The sequence below is a fragment of the Thunnus albacares genome, chromosome 5 (genome assembly GCF_914725855.1).
Source record: "Thunnus albacares chromosome 5, fThuAlb1.1, whole genome shotgun sequence".
Taxonomy (NCBI): Eukaryota; Metazoa; Chordata; class Actinopteri; order Scombriformes; family Scombridae; genus Thunnus; species Thunnus albacares.
Window position 1 is genome coordinate 23,457,110 of NC_058110.1, and position 17,882 is coordinate 23,474,991.

The 17,882-nt window shown below is 41.1% G+C and overlaps 2 protein-coding genes across 7 annotated transcripts in view; one reads left to right on the top strand and one right to left on the bottom strand.

The window, feature by feature from the left end:
• The first annotated feature begins 119 nt into the window (after positions 1-119).
• Positions 120-7,631, top strand: irf10 (interferon regulatory factor 10). Its single transcript, XM_044353009.1, has 8 exons — positions 120-1,256; positions 2,700-2,895; positions 3,089-3,165; positions 3,740-3,797; positions 6,123-6,227; positions 6,331-6,717; positions 6,836-6,954; positions 7,445-7,631. The coding sequence occupies exons 1-8, from the start codon at positions 1,086-1,088 to the stop codon at positions 7,547-7,549; spliced, it is 1,218 nt and encodes a 405-aa protein (XP_044208944.1). The 5' UTR covers positions 120-1,085; the 3' UTR covers positions 7,550-7,631.
• Positions 7,632-9,021: 1,390 nt separating this feature from the next.
• Positions 9,022-17,882, bottom strand: part of zmp:0000000926 (ataxin-1-like) — an 89,052-nt gene continuing 80,191 nt past the window's right edge. For 5 of the 6 annotated variants that reach the window (XM_044350808.1, XM_044350806.1, XM_044350805.1 and 2 more), the window contains 2 exons: positions 10,055-11,790; positions 9,022-9,801 (listed from right to left, as the gene is read on the bottom strand). In XM_044350808.1, the coding sequence (XP_044206743.1) occupies positions 9,325-9,801; positions 10,055-11,632 (2,055 nt within the window). In that variant the 5' untranslated portion in view covers positions 11,633-11,790 and the 3' untranslated portion in view covers positions 9,022-9,324. Of the gene's footprint in view, positions 9,802-10,054; positions 11,791-14,589; positions 14,977-17,882 lie in introns of those variants that run through there. The other variant, XM_044350810.1, reaches the window with a different exon arrangement.

Here is a 17,882-nt window from a genome sequence, read left to right on the forward strand (position 1 = left end):
AGATTACTTATATGTGATATGTTTGAATAGGCAGTAACACAGATTTATACTCCCCTCTGCTGGTAAGAGCTACACAGTGTGTTTGTCTTCAACTACTTTGACCTCTGTTTATACACTTTTCTTATCAAGTGTCTGAACTTTAGATAATTATTATCTGAATTCTCAGTTTAAGACATGGCTGTGTCTCCAGTCAGCACCATAAACCCTGTAAAATGGAGGAGGGGCTTCTGAGAAAGAAAAAAAAAAAACCGCTTACACCCACATGCTTTCATTTTCACATGAACGTTTCGGTATGATTCGGGCAAGCAGGGCTTCATGTGTGCTTATCTCTGTGAGTGTGTGTTTGTGTCATTTTGTCTACGTGATTAATACGTACTGGTCATGTCCTGTTGATTTTCCTGTGTGGGCAAATCATAAGAACATTTCCCAATAATAAAACATAACATTTTTATTTAGTTTTACGCACTAGGAAAGATACCTGCCTACACTTGAATTTCTCCTGTCTTCTTTTTTAAATTTATTTAGTCTTCTCGGATCTTATAAGGAATAGTTGTAAGAGTGAGTTATGTGATCAGTGTCATAAATTTGATTAGGTCATATGGCCAAATAAAGTTCACTTTAAAATAATCAAAAACATGGCATTGGCCCTTTAGTTCATTCTGTCACTGATTTTAAACTCAGTGACCTTTCTGTTTATCGGGCTCCGTTATGTACCATGCTTGGAAATGATTAAACTTTCGCTGCAACCGTACATGCAGGAGGAAACCGAAAGTATCAAATGAGCTCGAAGCTTTCGCTTTCGCTTCCAAGAGCGCACTTAATTTTAGTTACGACTTCTGCATTTAAGTTTGCGGTGGGGTCTCAGTCTAGAATTTTTTATCAACGTCATTGTATTTTTAAGCTATTGCATTGTATTTACAAACATATTGGAAGCTGGAACGGCGTTAAAAAATAATAAACTTGTTGATAATTGATATTTCGTTTGCGGTGGGAACGTGATTAAAGTGCGCTCGAGTCACTTTGCACATGTCTCCCTGACATTTGAAAGTAGACTATTGTTGCTGTGAACGCGGTATGTGTTGAAGATGGAAACAGGAGTTAAGATGCACCTGAAAGAGTGGCTGGTAGCTCAGGTAGACAGTGGACAATATGAAGGACTGTCCTGGGAGGATGAGGACAAAACCATGTTCAGGATCCCGTGGAAGCACGCAGCCAAGAAGGACTACAAACAGACTGAGGATGCGGCTCTTTTCAAGGTCAACATTTCACTCAGTTTCTAATATATTATATCATATCATAATACATATAATGTGGGTCTATTTTAGCATGTTCTGGGTTTATTATAAGAAAGAAATTGATCCGCATCTGCCCCTGGTAAGGTTATCAGGAGATGTTCCATATATGAGCCTAATTAAAGTCCATAATGTCCAAAATGTTGATTGATAAAGGGGAAAATCTAAATTATTATCACATTCTTATCAGCTAAATATGTACTATCACTATTGGACAAAGTAGCAATGCCTATGCCGCTTTCTAATATCCAATACGGAGGCAGCATTGTTGTTCACTTCCTACACTATTAAAACATTACAACAAGGAATTGTTTATGAATATTATTTCGCAAAGTTGAAAGTTAGGCAGACAGAAGTGTCTGTGGTTTCAAAGCGCAAACACACATCCGTGTCTCTGTGGAAGTTACTTTTTGCAGCCCACCCAAATCGTTTCTTCTCACACTTAACTAGATTTAAGGAATGTGTTTTGTAAAACAGTGCCTTAATGTGCACGCACTTTCCTGATAAGACGTACATTTTTTGCTGCGTTGCGTAAGTTGAACAATGGTTCGACTATGATTTCGCTTTTTTCTTATCATGTCGGAACAATGAAACGTGTCATTTTATTGTTTTGAGCATTTACAGAGAGGTTCAGAGTGTCTCTAAAGGAAAGATTGAATGAGTGAGTGAATGAACGAGGTAACAAGAACACTGTCATTATACCCCAACTCTATTGAATGACTTCAGATGATCTTTTGTAAATAAAGTCATTAGTTTCATCAACCAAACGTTTCTAGTCGTCACGATCGGAACCACTTGGAATTAGTTCTTCTTATGAACCAAAATGCTGAGTTGACTAATTGACCAACAAGTTCACAAGTTCAAGTTCACACATGTTAATTCAGTGAGACTGTTAACTGTGCATGTCATGAACAAACTGAACAAATTATTCAGCAATCGTTCAATAATCTAAATTTTAAGACTGTATAATAAATTCCGTTTGCTGCTGTCAAAATGCTTTGAATAGATGTAGCCAATGATTATTAATAACAACAGAATATAGTATTTTAGGCAAACATTCCCTTTGATGAAAATGGCACTGCCAGTCAATGAATTACTACAAATGATGTAGTGTACATGTTGAAATATATGGAAAAGGATTAGGGCCTCATGTGAAAAATTTATTTGAGCTCTGAGTTTAATCAGAATTCTGACAAACTCAGAATTCAACAAATAAAGTTTTATTTCAGAAATGTCAGTATTCTGCGATTAAAGTTAGAATTCTGACTTTAGTCATTTTTCACGTGGCCCCTTATCCTCTTCCATACAAATACATTTAACCAGTACTTAATTATTTTTTTCATTCAGTTCATTTTTCCACACATGTAATTATGCATAAGTATCTGATAGTTCATTCTTTACATTCAGGCCTGGGCTGTGTACAAAGGGAAATACAGGGAGGGGAAGGATAAAGCTGACCCCACCATGTGGAAGACCCGTCTCCGCTGTGCACTCAACAAGAGCACAGACTTCCAGGAGGTCCCTGAACGCAACCAACTGGACATCACTGAGCCCTATAAAGTGTACCGTATCCACTATGATACTGGGCCGACCAAACCAGCAGGTAAAGAATACAAAATCTCTTTTTCTTATATATATATATATATATCGTCTTTTTGATTATATCTGCACTGTTGAGCAGCGGTGTCCTCTTTGAACTCCTCATAGAGAGACTTATGCTTAAAAAGGAAAAAAGAAAAAAAATCAAGGATTGAGACTCTGTATTTACATATTTTCTCATGTGTTTTTCTCCCCAGAGTCTCCTCAGATAAAGGATCAAGTAATCATCCAAGCTAAGAAGTCTCCAGTGAGCCACAGTTTTCTGGACAAACAGGTCAAATAAAAACATTACCAAATGTATCTAAAAGGAAAAGCCTTTAGCACTGAATAATTCTCTGGTCAGCCAAGGGCTGAAAAGCTATGAATTGACAAAATGTAGCACTGAAAGTGCTGAATATTTGGATTATATAATGAATTTACACTGGACACAGTGTCCAAGAGAGGTGAACAGCAAAGTCACTTCATACTAAGAACTGCTGTAGAGAGAATCTGTTTATTAAGAGTTTTAGAAAAAGGGGGAAATCAGATTTGCTTTTGGGTTTTTTTTTGTTTTTCTTTGTGGAAAAATTAGAAAATAACTGAAAATTTGCATATCTTCTCTGATTTACATTTCTTTCCATTTTTCCTTTGACTTTACATCAGTGGCAAGTTTTTTCTGAACTGTCCTCATCAGAGGACTTTATGCTGTGTTGAATAGTGTCCTCTTGCAGCAGAAAACACAGCTTTTGAACACAAAATTCATCTGATCTTTTTTTTTTTTTTTTTTAATCTTTGATATACAAAAAGAAATCCTTCGCTGTAAATCCCATGCTATGTTTAGCTAATTTTGGTTTCTGTTCCTGCTGTAGCTTCATTATCAAAATGAATCATTTCAAGTGAATAAAGAAGAAGAAAAACCACTGACTGGTAAGTTTTACTCACAAACAGGTACTCTGTCATCCTAGACTATGGATTTGTAAGTAATCTTCAACCATTTTGCTTTACAACCAACAATTAAGTCTACCTGTGACCCTCAAAACAAACAATAAACTCAAATGATCAAGTCATCAAATGGTAATTTTTATCTGAGTCAAAATATCCATGTGGGCATAGATTTGCTTTGGCATTTGAATCCCATTTGAGCCATGCAACCAGGGTCATTCACCCAATGAGTGGTTGCCCTTGTGGGTTGCTAGTTGGGCTAAGGTCAGCTACAAGTGGTACTCATGTGAGATATTCTCACCAGGCCCCATATTGGCTCCCTTTTCGTGCCCCCTTACAGTATGTGAGATAATTGGACAAATGCAGGCATCAAATTGGCTGTGTATGGGCAAAAGTGGGCCCCAAATGGGATATTGTTGAGAGTGACTATATTACAGTAGTTAATACTTTAAATAGTGTGATAACTTAAATTTTTCAATTTTGTGTTTGTTTGTTTGTTTGTTAACCTTCTGGCTTGGATTTGGTCAGTTCACGTACTGACAGATTAGGTCTTAGACTGGTTGTAGACTAGTTGTTTGTGCCTGGGTGGTCCAGAGAAAAAGTACTCAACTACTACTAAGCCCCAGTGGGGGTTAAACCTCGGCTGCTGTGCCTCTGGTTTCAGAGTATTTGTGGATGAGAATTTGGCAATGAAACGTGTCCTTGTCACCACAACAGAAACTCCTACTGTGTGAATGGGATATCTATTTAGGGGGAATGGATTTTAAAAAAGTTACTAAAATAGATATGTTGTAGTCAAAGTTGGTCCAGTTTTTCCTAGAAGGACCCCTACGTAAAACTTTCCTGGCCCCTGGCCTCTGGCCTGGATTAACACAGTGTTGTGCCCTGGGGTGACAACACTTGAAGTGCCCCCGTCCTCCCACTTTACATGTAAAAAAAAAAAAAAAAAGAAATTTACTATGGGTATAAAGACCATAGATTTACATTAACTTATTGCTGAAGTACAGGATCAACACACATACTACAGAAAATTATAAGACACAACCAAAAAACCTGACACCATAGATACATGTGGCTACAAATACCATGCTAACCCTTACACTGATGCTCAAATCTGAACGCAACTCATATCCCAATGCAACACGTCATGCTAAATATCATTATTTCCATCGTAAATGGCCTGTATGAGGACTACATGCAAAACAATTACAGAGTATGTCTAAAAGAATCTTTACACACCAAATAAGGCAAGCCCCATAACAACTGTTGCAAGCAACCATTTCAACAGTTGAATGATCATAGAGCGAGAAAATGTATTGCAATGTGATGGCTTTTAAAAATTATGGTTGTTGTGTTGTTTTCAGAAACAGAAATTAAAGTAATGAAAACAGAATATTGATTTGATTTTCATTTCAAAATCTACAAACAAAAAGGCATTTTTTGTTTTACTGGCCAGAAACAGCAGATACAACATTTATAAAGGACTTGATTTTCCTTCTCGCCTTTGTAAAACAGAAAATAAAATAGTTAACTAATGTATGAACTGTAGCACTCAGGAATACGAAGGTGTACTTATCTCACATGGGAGGGTGGATTAGTAAAATGGTCTTTGAACATTCTATCAGCAATAAAGTAAACTACTCTTACTATTGAAATAAATAGCTTCTCTCTCTCTCTCTCTCTCTCTCTCTCTCTCTCACCTCTCTCCACGCCTCCGCGGTGCTGAAAGACACACAGCAGCAGCTACTTTTCAACTGCTTTCTTATTGTAACGATAAATAAAAGCTAAATGAAGTTCTTTATAAATGTTGTATCTGCCATTTATGACTATGAAATCTATTTACATTTTTCATTTTTTTCATGCTGCCAGCACGGCAAATTGGCTGGTGCCCCTGGGCACTTGCCTGATTCAATATATGGATAATCCAGCCCAGTTTGGCTCAGCTATGACTCTAAGTATAGAATGTGTACCATGTGGGGCTTGGGAATGTTTGCTTTCAAGGGCCCAGCTTGTATCCCATTTTTGCCAACATTTGGCCCCCATGACATACTTGGGGCTTAAATGGATCCAGTGAACAAATATTTACTTGCTTTGCTCAAATGGGACTTAAATGTCCCCATCTAACCCATGTTAAGCCCACATGGACATGTTGGTAGGGACTCTCGTCTTGCTAACTTGTTCTTGTAAACAACAACAAAACACATTATTTTTCTAACTCCGTAAGTAATCTTGCAGCTTTCCCTGCGGGATCCCAATATGCTTACAGTATTGACAAAGTGCTGACTGAATTATGTCTCTGTTCCGCTTTAGAGGATCTGATGAGGGAGCACATGTATTGTGAGCTCACAGGAAAAAAAACCCAACATCAGATTCCTAGTCCTTTAACCTTCCTCAGCCCCCCATTTACTGTATCAGGTAAGAGAACTTTTGCGGTTACACACAGAAACAAAACCAACTGAACATATCACTGACCAGTCCATTGTATGACCTGGAACCTAAATTGCAATTGTGTGTGCAGACTTTCGTATGCAGGTGACGTTGTTGTACCACGGACAGAGGGTGACGAGAGTGATCACCAGGAGTCCCGATGGGTGCTTTATCCTGCAGGGTCGTGTTCCCTTGGGAAATGAACGGATATATGGACCCTGCAGTGCCCAGCAGCTCTCCTTCCCTTCCCCGAACTCCATATCCCTGCCACCGAGCATGGTTGAAGCGATGAACCGCCTTCTTTGTCATTTGGAGAGGGGTGTGTTATTATGGGTGGCCCCAGATGGGGTGTTCATCAAGCGGTTCTGCCAGGGCAGGGTGTACTGGAGCGGTCCCATGGCCCAACACACCGACCGACCCAACAAACTGGAGCGAGAGAAGACCTTCAAACTGCTTGATGTAGCCACATTTCTGAGTGGTAAGACAGTGTTTAGCAGAATAAAAGCTACTTAAAAAGCAGATTGAATTCAGTTAGTCATGTAAATCCAAATGTGTTTATACATTCAGTCTGAATATACCAATTCATATTTGTGCAGAGCTTCAGAGCTGTTTACAAGGGAAGGGACCCACACCTTCTTATGGCATTGAGCTCTGCTTTGGAGAGGAGTATCCAGACCCAAACATACCTAAAAGCAGGAAGCTGATCATGACACAGGTGGGTCACAATTAATATATAATTATTAATATTCAATATGTTGGAAAAAGGGTCAATCATTTATTTATTTTTTTTGCTGAGACACATTTACTCTGAATGCATATGTGTAGATTCTGGGTGTAGACAAGGTGTCATATTTCAATTTTTGATTTCATGTTTGTAGATCAGGTATTGACTGTAGAAATAGTTTACTTCTCCTCTCACAGTCTCACACCTGTAGATTTTTGTCATTTAAATTTGTATCTTTTGTTTAAATTTTTGTATGAAGTGAAGGAAAGCAGAGTTGCATTCAGACAAGAGAAATGTGTTGGTGTGATTTGCTTTTTCTTAAACGCCAAACACTATGAGTTACAATTATGTCAAATCTTTGATGTTCAATCCACGGTGAATACTCCCTGTCAAGTCGAAGTGTAGCGGTAGTATTTTCAACCACCAATAGAGGTCCTCCTAAGCGTACTGATTGGGCGCTGCACTGTGTCCTGTTTGCCAGGTGGTGCCCTTGTTTGCGGTAGAGCTGCTGCAGAGGTTCAACTTGGGGGAGACCGAGGAAAAGCGTCCGACTCTTACCATCAACATAGACGGAGAGAAGATGTAAGAATGCTGGGAAGAGCCACCCTGCGCCAGAGCAGGCATGAACAATGTACAAGTGAAGCTGTATTCCTTCCCTGTCATCATCACAAACGACAGCCTAAGGGCAGAGCAAAAAATACAGAGAATCGTCAGTGGAGATGTATATATGATGAATCTATTTGTAATGCATCAAGGGAAATTTAATGTAATGTCCTTTATTATTACCTTGTAATTGATTTTTTTTCTCTGTCCACCATGCAGCTAGACTTGCAAGAGTTTAATGTCAGCAAATAAAATATGCTCACATGTATGTTGACTTTTTACCACACTTTTTTGTCAATCTCATATTTGTCATATATATATTAAATGATAATTTAACTGTATAGTACTTTACAATGCAAGCAGGGAATAAATTGACACCTTTAATTAAATCTATAAAGCTTTTTTCCTTTATTTCTAGCGAACATCATATAACAGATTCACAATTTTTAAAAATATACATTTTTGTAGCTATAACATTTAAAAAGAAAAATCAACAGGTAAAGTTTTCTTTTTGAAAATAAAAAAACAAACACAAAAACTAAAGTGAGAGAGTGTGCTGAATCAGAGGAGATACCCGTATCTGAGTTTAAAATACTTTCATCATTTTCCCTGCCTTCAAACATATACAGTACGTAAAAAATGAGATGGGAACAGAAGCGTACAGTACATGGGGGTCAAGAGTATTCACAAAGCATCATCTTCCAACGTGTTATTAGCACCATTACTCTTCAGCCATACTGCACTTTTTACTCTTTCCATCACAGTTTTTAATGGAAAAACACCATGAGTGTCGAGGCGATGTGGTACAGACCTGCCTGTGTAGGTGGGATTGTCTGTTACGCAGTTTCATTAGTGTTCTCCCTTTCTCAGAGATAATGTTAAGAACATATTGGAGTGTAATGCCTTGAAGAACAATTGTTTGAAATGACTCCCAGTGACGAGAATAAAAAAAGGCGAAGAGTTGCTCATACATTCACCTTGCCTGCCCAGGCCGACACGTAGACATCGGCTCAGAAGCAAGATAATAAAAAAACAAAACAAAATGCATTGCGAAATTGACAGAGAGATTGCATTAAATCTGTTTAGCATATTTACTGTATATAACATCTGTAATGTAATATATAGTCAATTTTTGTTCATATATATCTGCACTTTTTCAATAGCGTTTACTTTCATAACACTGATTGAAATCGATACCCTGCAGGAAACACTGTCAGTAGGTAGGTGTGTGGGACAACCATTACAAAAACAGAGTGAACACAGACAAGTGCTTTGATTGTCTCACTAAATGTCTTCAGTGTGTCTGTAAGGAGCCATCCAGAGATCCTTCAGCTGCTGCTCCTTTCAGGGCTGTGCTAAATAAAGTTGAGGAAAGTTGAGAAAAGTTGAGGAGAGGAGAGGAAAGGAAAGGAAGGGAAGGGAAGGGAAAGGAAAGGAAAGGAAAGGAAAGGAAAGGAAAGGAAAGGAAAGGAAAGGAAAGGAAGGGAAGGGAAGGGAAAGGAAAGGAAAGGAAAGGAAAGGAAAGGAGAGATGCAACAAGGGTTAGACTAGAGTGGACTAGGTTAATCTTTTGGGCAGCAGTGTGGACACCCGTAATTGCGTTTTCTATTGTTTTTATTCCCTCCCTGCAACCCTGCCTTGAGGTCTCCCCATTGTTTGTCTTGGTGGGTGCAGCAGAGACAAGGAGGGTGTGTATGTGCTTATGTGTGTGTGTGTGTGTGTGTAAGTATGCATGTATTTGTATGCATGTGCAAGTTTCTACTGCCACTTCATTAGCTTGGAGCCATGAGGTAAATCCAGGAGGCTGTCATCAGTTCTAGTTGAGGGAAGGGTGTCTGGGGCAGACCAGCGCCGTTTGCGTGGACGCGCCTGCTCCTGAGTGGGAGGCTCTGCAGCCAGGGCACGTGGAGGGGCCGGCACAGCAGGAGGTGGGTGGTGAGGAAGAGGGGGAGGAGGAGGGGGAGGTGGCATCTCCTCCCTGTGTGAGCTGCTGGACTCTCCTGCGGGCCGGGAGGGGAGTTGCGTGCGATGGGCCCTGGAGCTGGTACGCGTGTGTGTCCGGTGGGTCTGGGTGGGTGTAGGGGTTGGGGTTGGGGTGAGAGCCAGGCAGACGTCCCCCTCCATGAGCTGGCGACAGGGCAGGCCATACAGCTGTGTGGTTCTCTGGGGACAGCAAGAAGACCAGCCTCGGTCCTGCACAAAGAATGGATACTCCACCAAGACCTTCAGTAACTCCTACACAAAACCACAACATTGTTATACACTCAACCAAGAGGTTCTTGCATGTATTTCACTTATTATCACCACAATCTAATAAGTGTAAGGAGGTAAACTGATCTGGATTGGTTCACTTGTCATCTAAAGGCCAAGCCGATAATTCACAGTCATCTTCTCATGCAGTTATTATCAGTGATAATGATATATTGAGATATCTGTTACTAAAATCAGAATAAATAAGCTGAAGCATATATCTAAAGAGAAAGCTGACCTGAGTGTTGCGGTCTGTGAGGTGGACCTGCAGGTGACTGAAGCCCTGTGCACTGCTGGGGGAAATAAGTAGCACAGTGCAGGTGCTGAGGTGGAACTCTGGGGAGGTATCTGCACTCCTCAGGAAGTCCTCGGTCCGCAGCTCCTCCACGTGCTTCAACCGCCCGCTGGCCAACTCAATCAGAGAACCCTTGGTGAAGTGAGGTAGGAGCGCAGGGGGAGATGGGTGAAGGGATGGTGGTGAGGTGCGAAGATTGGAAGGAGATAAATCTCTTCCTCTGTCTCTTTCCCGATGTCTCTCGCGCTCTCTGTCTCTTTCTGGGTCTTTGTCATGTTGTAGGTGCTTCTCTTTGTCTTTACTTCGCTCCCTGTCCCTTTGTGGGAGTTTTTCTCTGTCTCTTTCTTGGTCTCTGTCCCGGTCTCTTTGTGACCTGTCATGGCTATTAGGCAGACCCAGGGGTGAATGTGGTGAGTTCCTTAGATTGTGCTGCCTGGGGCCTGGCTCCCTGTGCAGGTTGTACAGAGGGGTTCTTGAAGGGCTGTAGAGTGGGTAGCCCTGAGGGCTTGGGTGGCACACTGATTCCAAGGAGTAGTAGATGTGGGCTTCAGCTGGTGAGGCCCCCAGGGGGTCTAATAGTCCCCCTCTACCTGCCCTGGGGTCTGGTCCGAGGGGATGGGGACTGGTGGAGAGTAAATTCGAGCTGGCCTTAAGTATTCCATGCGGATGTCTGTCCTGCAGTGAGGAATGTGGCTCAGGGCCCTCCTGAGCTTGAGAGTCTGACAAAAATGGCCCTCCAGATTGGACATGGGATGTTAGATCCTCCTGCTGTCTCCGTCCACCATTTGTATGGGAGCTATGTGGACTGAAGTCCAATCTGGTTCTGCTGCTGTCATTTACATATTCTCCTGTGAGCAGAGGCCTGGAGGTTGAGGCAGTCCTGCTGCCCGGCCCATCCAGTCCGTTGTGCCTCTTGCCCAGGTACCTGTGTCTGGCTTCAACTAAACTTGGGTCTTGGGGATAGAGAGAGTGGTGGCCATACAAGTATGACGGGGAAAAGAGAGAAGAGCTGTAGTCCCGTCGGCCACTGTTAATGTAGGACCACATCTCTCTAGAGTCGGCTGGGAGGGGAGCTTTAAAGGAGGAAGCGGAGGAGGAAGATGGCAAGGAGAGGGGGCCTTCCCCTCTAAGCCACCTGGAGTGGTGGGGCAGGGAGGAGAGAGGATCATCTCTCCAAGCAGGAGACCCTGAGCCCCTCCTCTCGCCTACCTGTGCTGGGAAAAGGGGAAGAGAGACAGAGGGAGAGTAGCCCAGGTGCCATGGTAGGGGCAGGGGGAGACCTGGTGCTGGAGCAGGCAGGGGTGGAGGAGTATGTAGGAGATGGGGGTTTGGGTTAGTCAGAGCTCGGTCCCTGTCACTGGCCTCCCTGCCTCCCTCCCCTCTCCCTGTGCTGGTCCTACTCCGAAGTGGCACAGGGGGTTTAAATTCGTCCAGGGGGACGTGGTGTTCTGCCGATCCTTGCCGAGACTCCCTCTTCTTAGGAGGGAGGCACTCTTTGCCACGGTCGGGGCTGGGATTCATGGGTGGGCTCCAGCGGCAGTGGGGGCCCCCTGTGAGTGGGTGTAGGCTAGGTCACATGGGCCTCACGGGAAAACGAGGGGCGCAGACAGAGGGGAAGGCTGCTACACAGCATCACTGTCAGATCACTGTTGAGTCTTCTGTACTGAAGCACCACTCACCTAGAGAGCGGATGAAAGAGGGGAGAAACAGAGATAAGGTCGGGAAAAGGAGGAAGGGGGGCATGGAAAATGGACAGTCTGTCAGGTCCTGGCATCAGTTGTAGTTAAGATTTTCCCGTCAGTCTGGTCAGACATGCAAATAAACATTCAGCTGCATCAGACAGACAGAAAGAAATCAGCCAGTGACTACCTCATTCAAACTATTTTAAACAGGTTTGCACTCTTAGTGTTCGGATAGCTGTCACTAATTAGTCACTACCTATGTGGACTGTGGCGGGACTGAAACTACCCAACTTACTTGTTTCATTCAAACACATTACTCCCACATGTGGGCTAAAAATACATTTTACAGCCAATGAAGTTCAGAGGCAGTGAGGCATGTGTGTGTAGAACACACACACACACACACACACATACAGAGCACTCACAGCAGGAGAGTTTTCTTCTCTGACTCTCGGGGGATGATTAGAATATGTAGATATGTTTTTGTGCCACTTTCATGAACCACCCCCACGACACCCGCGGGTGTTCTCTATATTCTATATAAGATTACTACTAGCACCCCCCACCCCTTCTTTTTCAGAAACACACACGGACAGCAACAGACACACAAATACTCCCTCAGGCGGCTGTACTTACTCCCCCAGTGATAGGCAAAGCTGGTCACCACCCACCCAAAAGCTGACAGAAACACTGTTGATATTACCACCAGTTGTTGTGGATACAGGATATGTGTCTTTGCATATTAATTATTTGTCACAGCAGGGGTGTGTGGAAAAGTGTGCGTGTGCATGCATGTATGCTGTTTGTCTATGTGCATGTGTAATTTTTTTTTTCTGGGAGAATGTGTTTATTTGTTTAGGTCTTTGTGTGTGTGTGTGTGTGTGTGTGTGTATGTGTTTGTGTTTGAGTCCTCGAATGTGTCAGAGATTTTTACAGCCTTGTTTCATTCAGTGAGAAGTGCGGGGGAGCTCTACTAATTCTTTTCCAAACGTTTTAAATGAGCTCTTTTGAAGTGATGGCTGCCGCGCCGCTAGCCCAGCTATTCCCTCCACCACCACTACCACTACCACCACCACAATCGCTGCTCCCGCTGCCGCCACAACACCACAGTGCCATGCTGCCACTCAGCCCCGCACTCACCCGCAAGTCTGTCTCAACAGCCTACCAACTCCCTGCCGTTTCACCATCCGCCACACTGTCACCATGGCAACTGTGTCCACACACACATCCAGTCGGTTGGAGAGGTTAGATGGGGATACTCCATGGAGAGGCGGATAAACTGTTACTCATCAAGTGACTTGGTCCAAAAACAGAATAAGTGTTAGAGTGGAGCAAGCTGTTTGTGCATCTGAGTGGAAAACTGAAAACTGGGCGGTGAGAGGAGGGGGATCCATTGTCCCAGACACTGACAGGACGGGTATGACGGAGTAGAACATGAAAAGGGACCTCAGCGGTGACAAATGCCCTTACTGAGTTAATGACAATGTTGCTGTTATGATGTGAAATCGTATAAGTCTCATTTTAGTGATATATTTCAGTTTAGGTCAAAGTTAAAATGGTCCTCTGTGGGCTCGAAAAACCCAATGACCTCTTGAGTTCATGAAAACTGATAATGTATTCTGGAGATATAGTGTAAAGCCGTCTGCCAGAAGCAACATCTGGAATTCATTCCTTAAGTAGGTCTATGTTACGTCTAGAAGAATCCCTTTTTGATCAAATTAATTATGACGACCGTATAAGACTAACATGGCATCAATACTCTCACAATTAAGCAATTTATTGACTAAATAGAAAGAAAAAAGTGAAAACAGCAAACATTTTTTCCATTTTCAAAAAATCTGTGTTTTATAAACAAAGAAAAGAAGCAATAACAACCCACTTGGAAAAGCTAACTCAAAAAGGAAAAAAATGAAAATTGTATAAATTTTATTTAACTAACTTATCACATTTTTTTTTTGTGTGAAAGAACTCTTATGTGTACTTTGGCTGCACAACAAGTTGTTTAGAACCCATGTTTCTAAAATTAAAAAAGAATCTGGTTTCAGTTTTTGTCCTGAAATGACTCTTACACACTTGTCATTTTGAAAGCCCTCGTGAAAATGGTTGACCAAACAGACCTGAAGTAAACTTGCCAAAAAAAAAAATACAAGAAAACAAAGAACACAATTGTACATGTGGAGGAGTTTGCAGAGAAACGTCTTCTAACAGAATACTCCTACACTGTGCAGACATGCACGCAGAGCTGGAGTTTAGCTGGAGCTACTGTGCTGTGGTACAATTTAAATATATCAAACCCAACAAATTATAGGCATAATGATGGTACACAGTCCTTTCAATGAAATATTCCTAAAAGCTTTTGATTTGCCACGTAAGCACAAATACAATTAATTTGAAGTTTTTTTCACTTTTTTTCCTTAACAGTGATAAAAAAATAAACACTCTCAAAACATATTTTATGTTCGAACGTAAAACGCTCACATTATTCAACATAATCTCAAGTAATTTTTTGATTTCCACCGCTCCTCCTCATCCCGCCTTTTCTCTACATGCATTTATCGGGAGATCTCTCAAATGTACCTCCATGCTCATGACTGCAAACCTCAGAAAAACAAAACTACAGAACATAAGTTGCTAATTTATCATATTGTACTGTCAAAAACACATAAATTGATATACCAGTAGACCTAATGCAATAGAAAAGCAGCTCTTATTATCAACAAGAGTAGTTTGAGAATGTGGATGCAGGCAGACAGGTTGATGGAGTTGGTAGTTGTTGTGATGTGATGTGAGACTGACCTTAGTGCTGGCTGAGCAGATGTCCCAGTATTGGCAGTCATTCATATTCCAGTCCTCCCAGAGGGTCAACCCTCTCCTCAGCTCCTTACTGTGCTACACTGCTCCTCCACAGCACCACCGCTAGTTACAACACCCGCAGATATCAGCAGCCTCCAGCTACACACTGCCTCTGATCTCTGTGCGCATGAAATAACACCAGCGAGCCCACCAAACTGAGGGAAAGAACTGAGAGCCTATCTATCTCTGTGTCTGTTGTGTATGTGAGTGTGTGTGTGTGTGTGTCAAGAGTGTGTGTGTGTGCGCACGCTTGTGTGTGCAAAGGGCTGAGGAAATGAGTAATATCTAGCAGTGAGAAACATGTCTGCTATGCAGAGCCACACAGGCAGACCAGTTGCTGCTGCCGCCCACTTGCTTTAATCACTGTGAGGGATACAAACATGCATACACACACACATATATATATATATATTTATATATATATATATATATATATATATATATATATATATATATATATATATATATATATATATATATATATATATATATATATATATATATATATATATATATAAATGCACACACATATACAAGCACACAAACATTCAAGGATGCAGCACATACCGATTATATATTGGGCAGTTGACTGTATGCTGCCTTTGTACTGCTCAATTTTATGCTTTCCACTTATGTTTTACCAGTGAAATGTGTCATTTAACATTAAAAGTCATGAATCAATCAACCATTAATCAAATCATTAAAATCGGTTACTGCGTTTACTGTCATTAAAATACTGTGTTTTTAGAAGACATGTTGGCACAGAAAAGAGAGGGAAGGACGGAAGGGAGGCAGAGAGACAGTTGATGAGAGACAGGGAGGGACATGGTAGGAGGCTCATCCTACACACACTCTCAGACTCAGGCTTTCGCTGCTGCCTCTGACTCAAAACTAAACTTCACATCCATCATGCACACACACACACACACACACACACACACACACATACATACACACACACACACACACACACACTCACTCACACACTTGTTCTTTTTGTTTGTCTGTAGTTTTCATCTGATTTTGTGTCCTTTGTTCTCATCAAAGCACTTTGTGATGAACCTGCTTGTTAAAAGAGCTTTTATGAATAAATTTAATTTGACTTTGAATGCGTGCGCGCGCACACACACACACACACATACACACATACACACAGGCTCATACGCTAACAGGAGCGCTGCGGGAGAGCTCTGAATGATTTGCTTCAGCGATTCAGTCAATGCAAGTGAAGTGTGTATGGCTGGTACGGCTTATTAGGACTGAATTGGTGAGAGCAGTGTCATTCATTCACAGCAAGGAATCAGAAACCTGTCAGTATAAAAACTTTTTATAAAATACTGAACAGGCCCAAGGTTGAAAATGTAACACTATGTTAATAACCCTATCAAACTTCACAAGCTTATTTTAATTATCAGCACAGAAATGCAACAAAAGGAGCAAGAACATAACTTGGAGCACAGGGGGAAAATAGGATTTAATGAAGCAATCAAATCATTATTGGTGACTAATCATAAAAGCAATATTTATGTTCTTTCATATTTCTAAGAGAAATTCAGCCTTGCAAACACAGAGCAAAATGTAGACTCGCATTGACCAGCTGTAAATTAGAAGTTAACCTTGTCTAACTTCTCAACCTCGATGGAATGGAAAGCTAATCAGACTTGGAGGTGTGTGCAGACACATCAGCTAGAAGGCCACATTATAACATTCTCGCAGTGAGGTGACAATTGCCAAGAAAGGCTCCTCTGACATTTAGGAAAACATTACATTTATTTTTCACACTGAATGCTTCTTGAATATGACATGCACTGAGGTTGTGTGGGCCTAGGCACTGCCTGCCGTGTCATTAGTTGTATTTGTGTGGGTTCATTACAAAGTTTCAAAATTAACAGAGTCAAGACTCATGAATAAAAATTTTGTAACATTATAGGTTGAGATGAAACAAACGTGAGATTTTTTTTTGGACAGTCACATGGAAATTTAATCAATCTTCAAACTTGGCAAACAAAAGTAATAAAATTATCCAGCTGTTCAGCTATAAATTGGAAAACAGTCTTTAAAAAATGAAATGAATAAAAATCTATCTATTCATAATTGCATTAATTCATATTCAATAAAAAAAAAGTTCAAGAATAGCAGCTTTCTTTCTTATTTATGAAAGCTAGTTTACAAACAGGAAATTTTTCATTTTATATTTTTTAAGATTTAAAAACCTTAATGACTGATTTAATTCCAGAGTCAGCAGCAGCAAAAATGCAGCTGCTTTTATCATTATTTTTCTATGATTATATTACACAAAGCAACACACCGGTCATAAGGGGTCAGAGTTAATTTGGCAGTTTAAATTAAACTATCCAACACATGATTATACGAGATAACAACCCGCATAATGAACACATTCTTAACTCATACTATTAAAACTCAAGGTCAGTAAGTTAGTGAGGAAACATACCTCGTATATTAAAATACAAAAAGCAATCAATAGGAAATAAAAAAAATATAATGAAGAAAATAAAATAATTACTTTCCTCTAAAGATCCTTGACTCCTCTGCCCTTCAATCAGCATGTAGTACTAATGGATGCATTCATCAGATTGAACAATGTAATTAAATATAATTCTAAAAAAAATCATAACACTTGTCAGTGTTTGGTGTAAATTTACAGTCCAGTCATAGTGAAAGAGAAGGAAATAGAGGAAGGACCAGGTTCATCAAAGGGTGTTTACTACAATATAGAGATGTAGAAATGACTGTTGTGCTCTACTTATACACGCACACTTTGATATTTAGCATATTGAACCCACACACAGACAACCATCAACATGAGCAAACACACCGTGGAGTCACACTGTGCTGTCAATCATTTATGGCACCACTGAGGCATTTGGCGTACACTCTTCCTCCACCTCATGCTTGCTGTTTCTGTCTGTCTCCCGCTCCGGCTTTGCACTAAGTAATCTGTCCATCACACACACACACTCTCTCACACACACACACACAGACACACACACACACACACACACACACACACACACACACTCATACACACACACACACACAGGGTCAGGCCGAGACAAGAAAGGTCAGATGAGTCAGACTTCACCCAGCAAATCATAGCAGTAGAAGTGTAAAGTAGCAACAGAGGTCAAATACTTCCACAGGTGAGAGTCTGGCAGATATGAGCATGGGGAACTTTCTTTGTCTTAGTTTGTAGTCCTTTTTTTAAAAAATCAAAA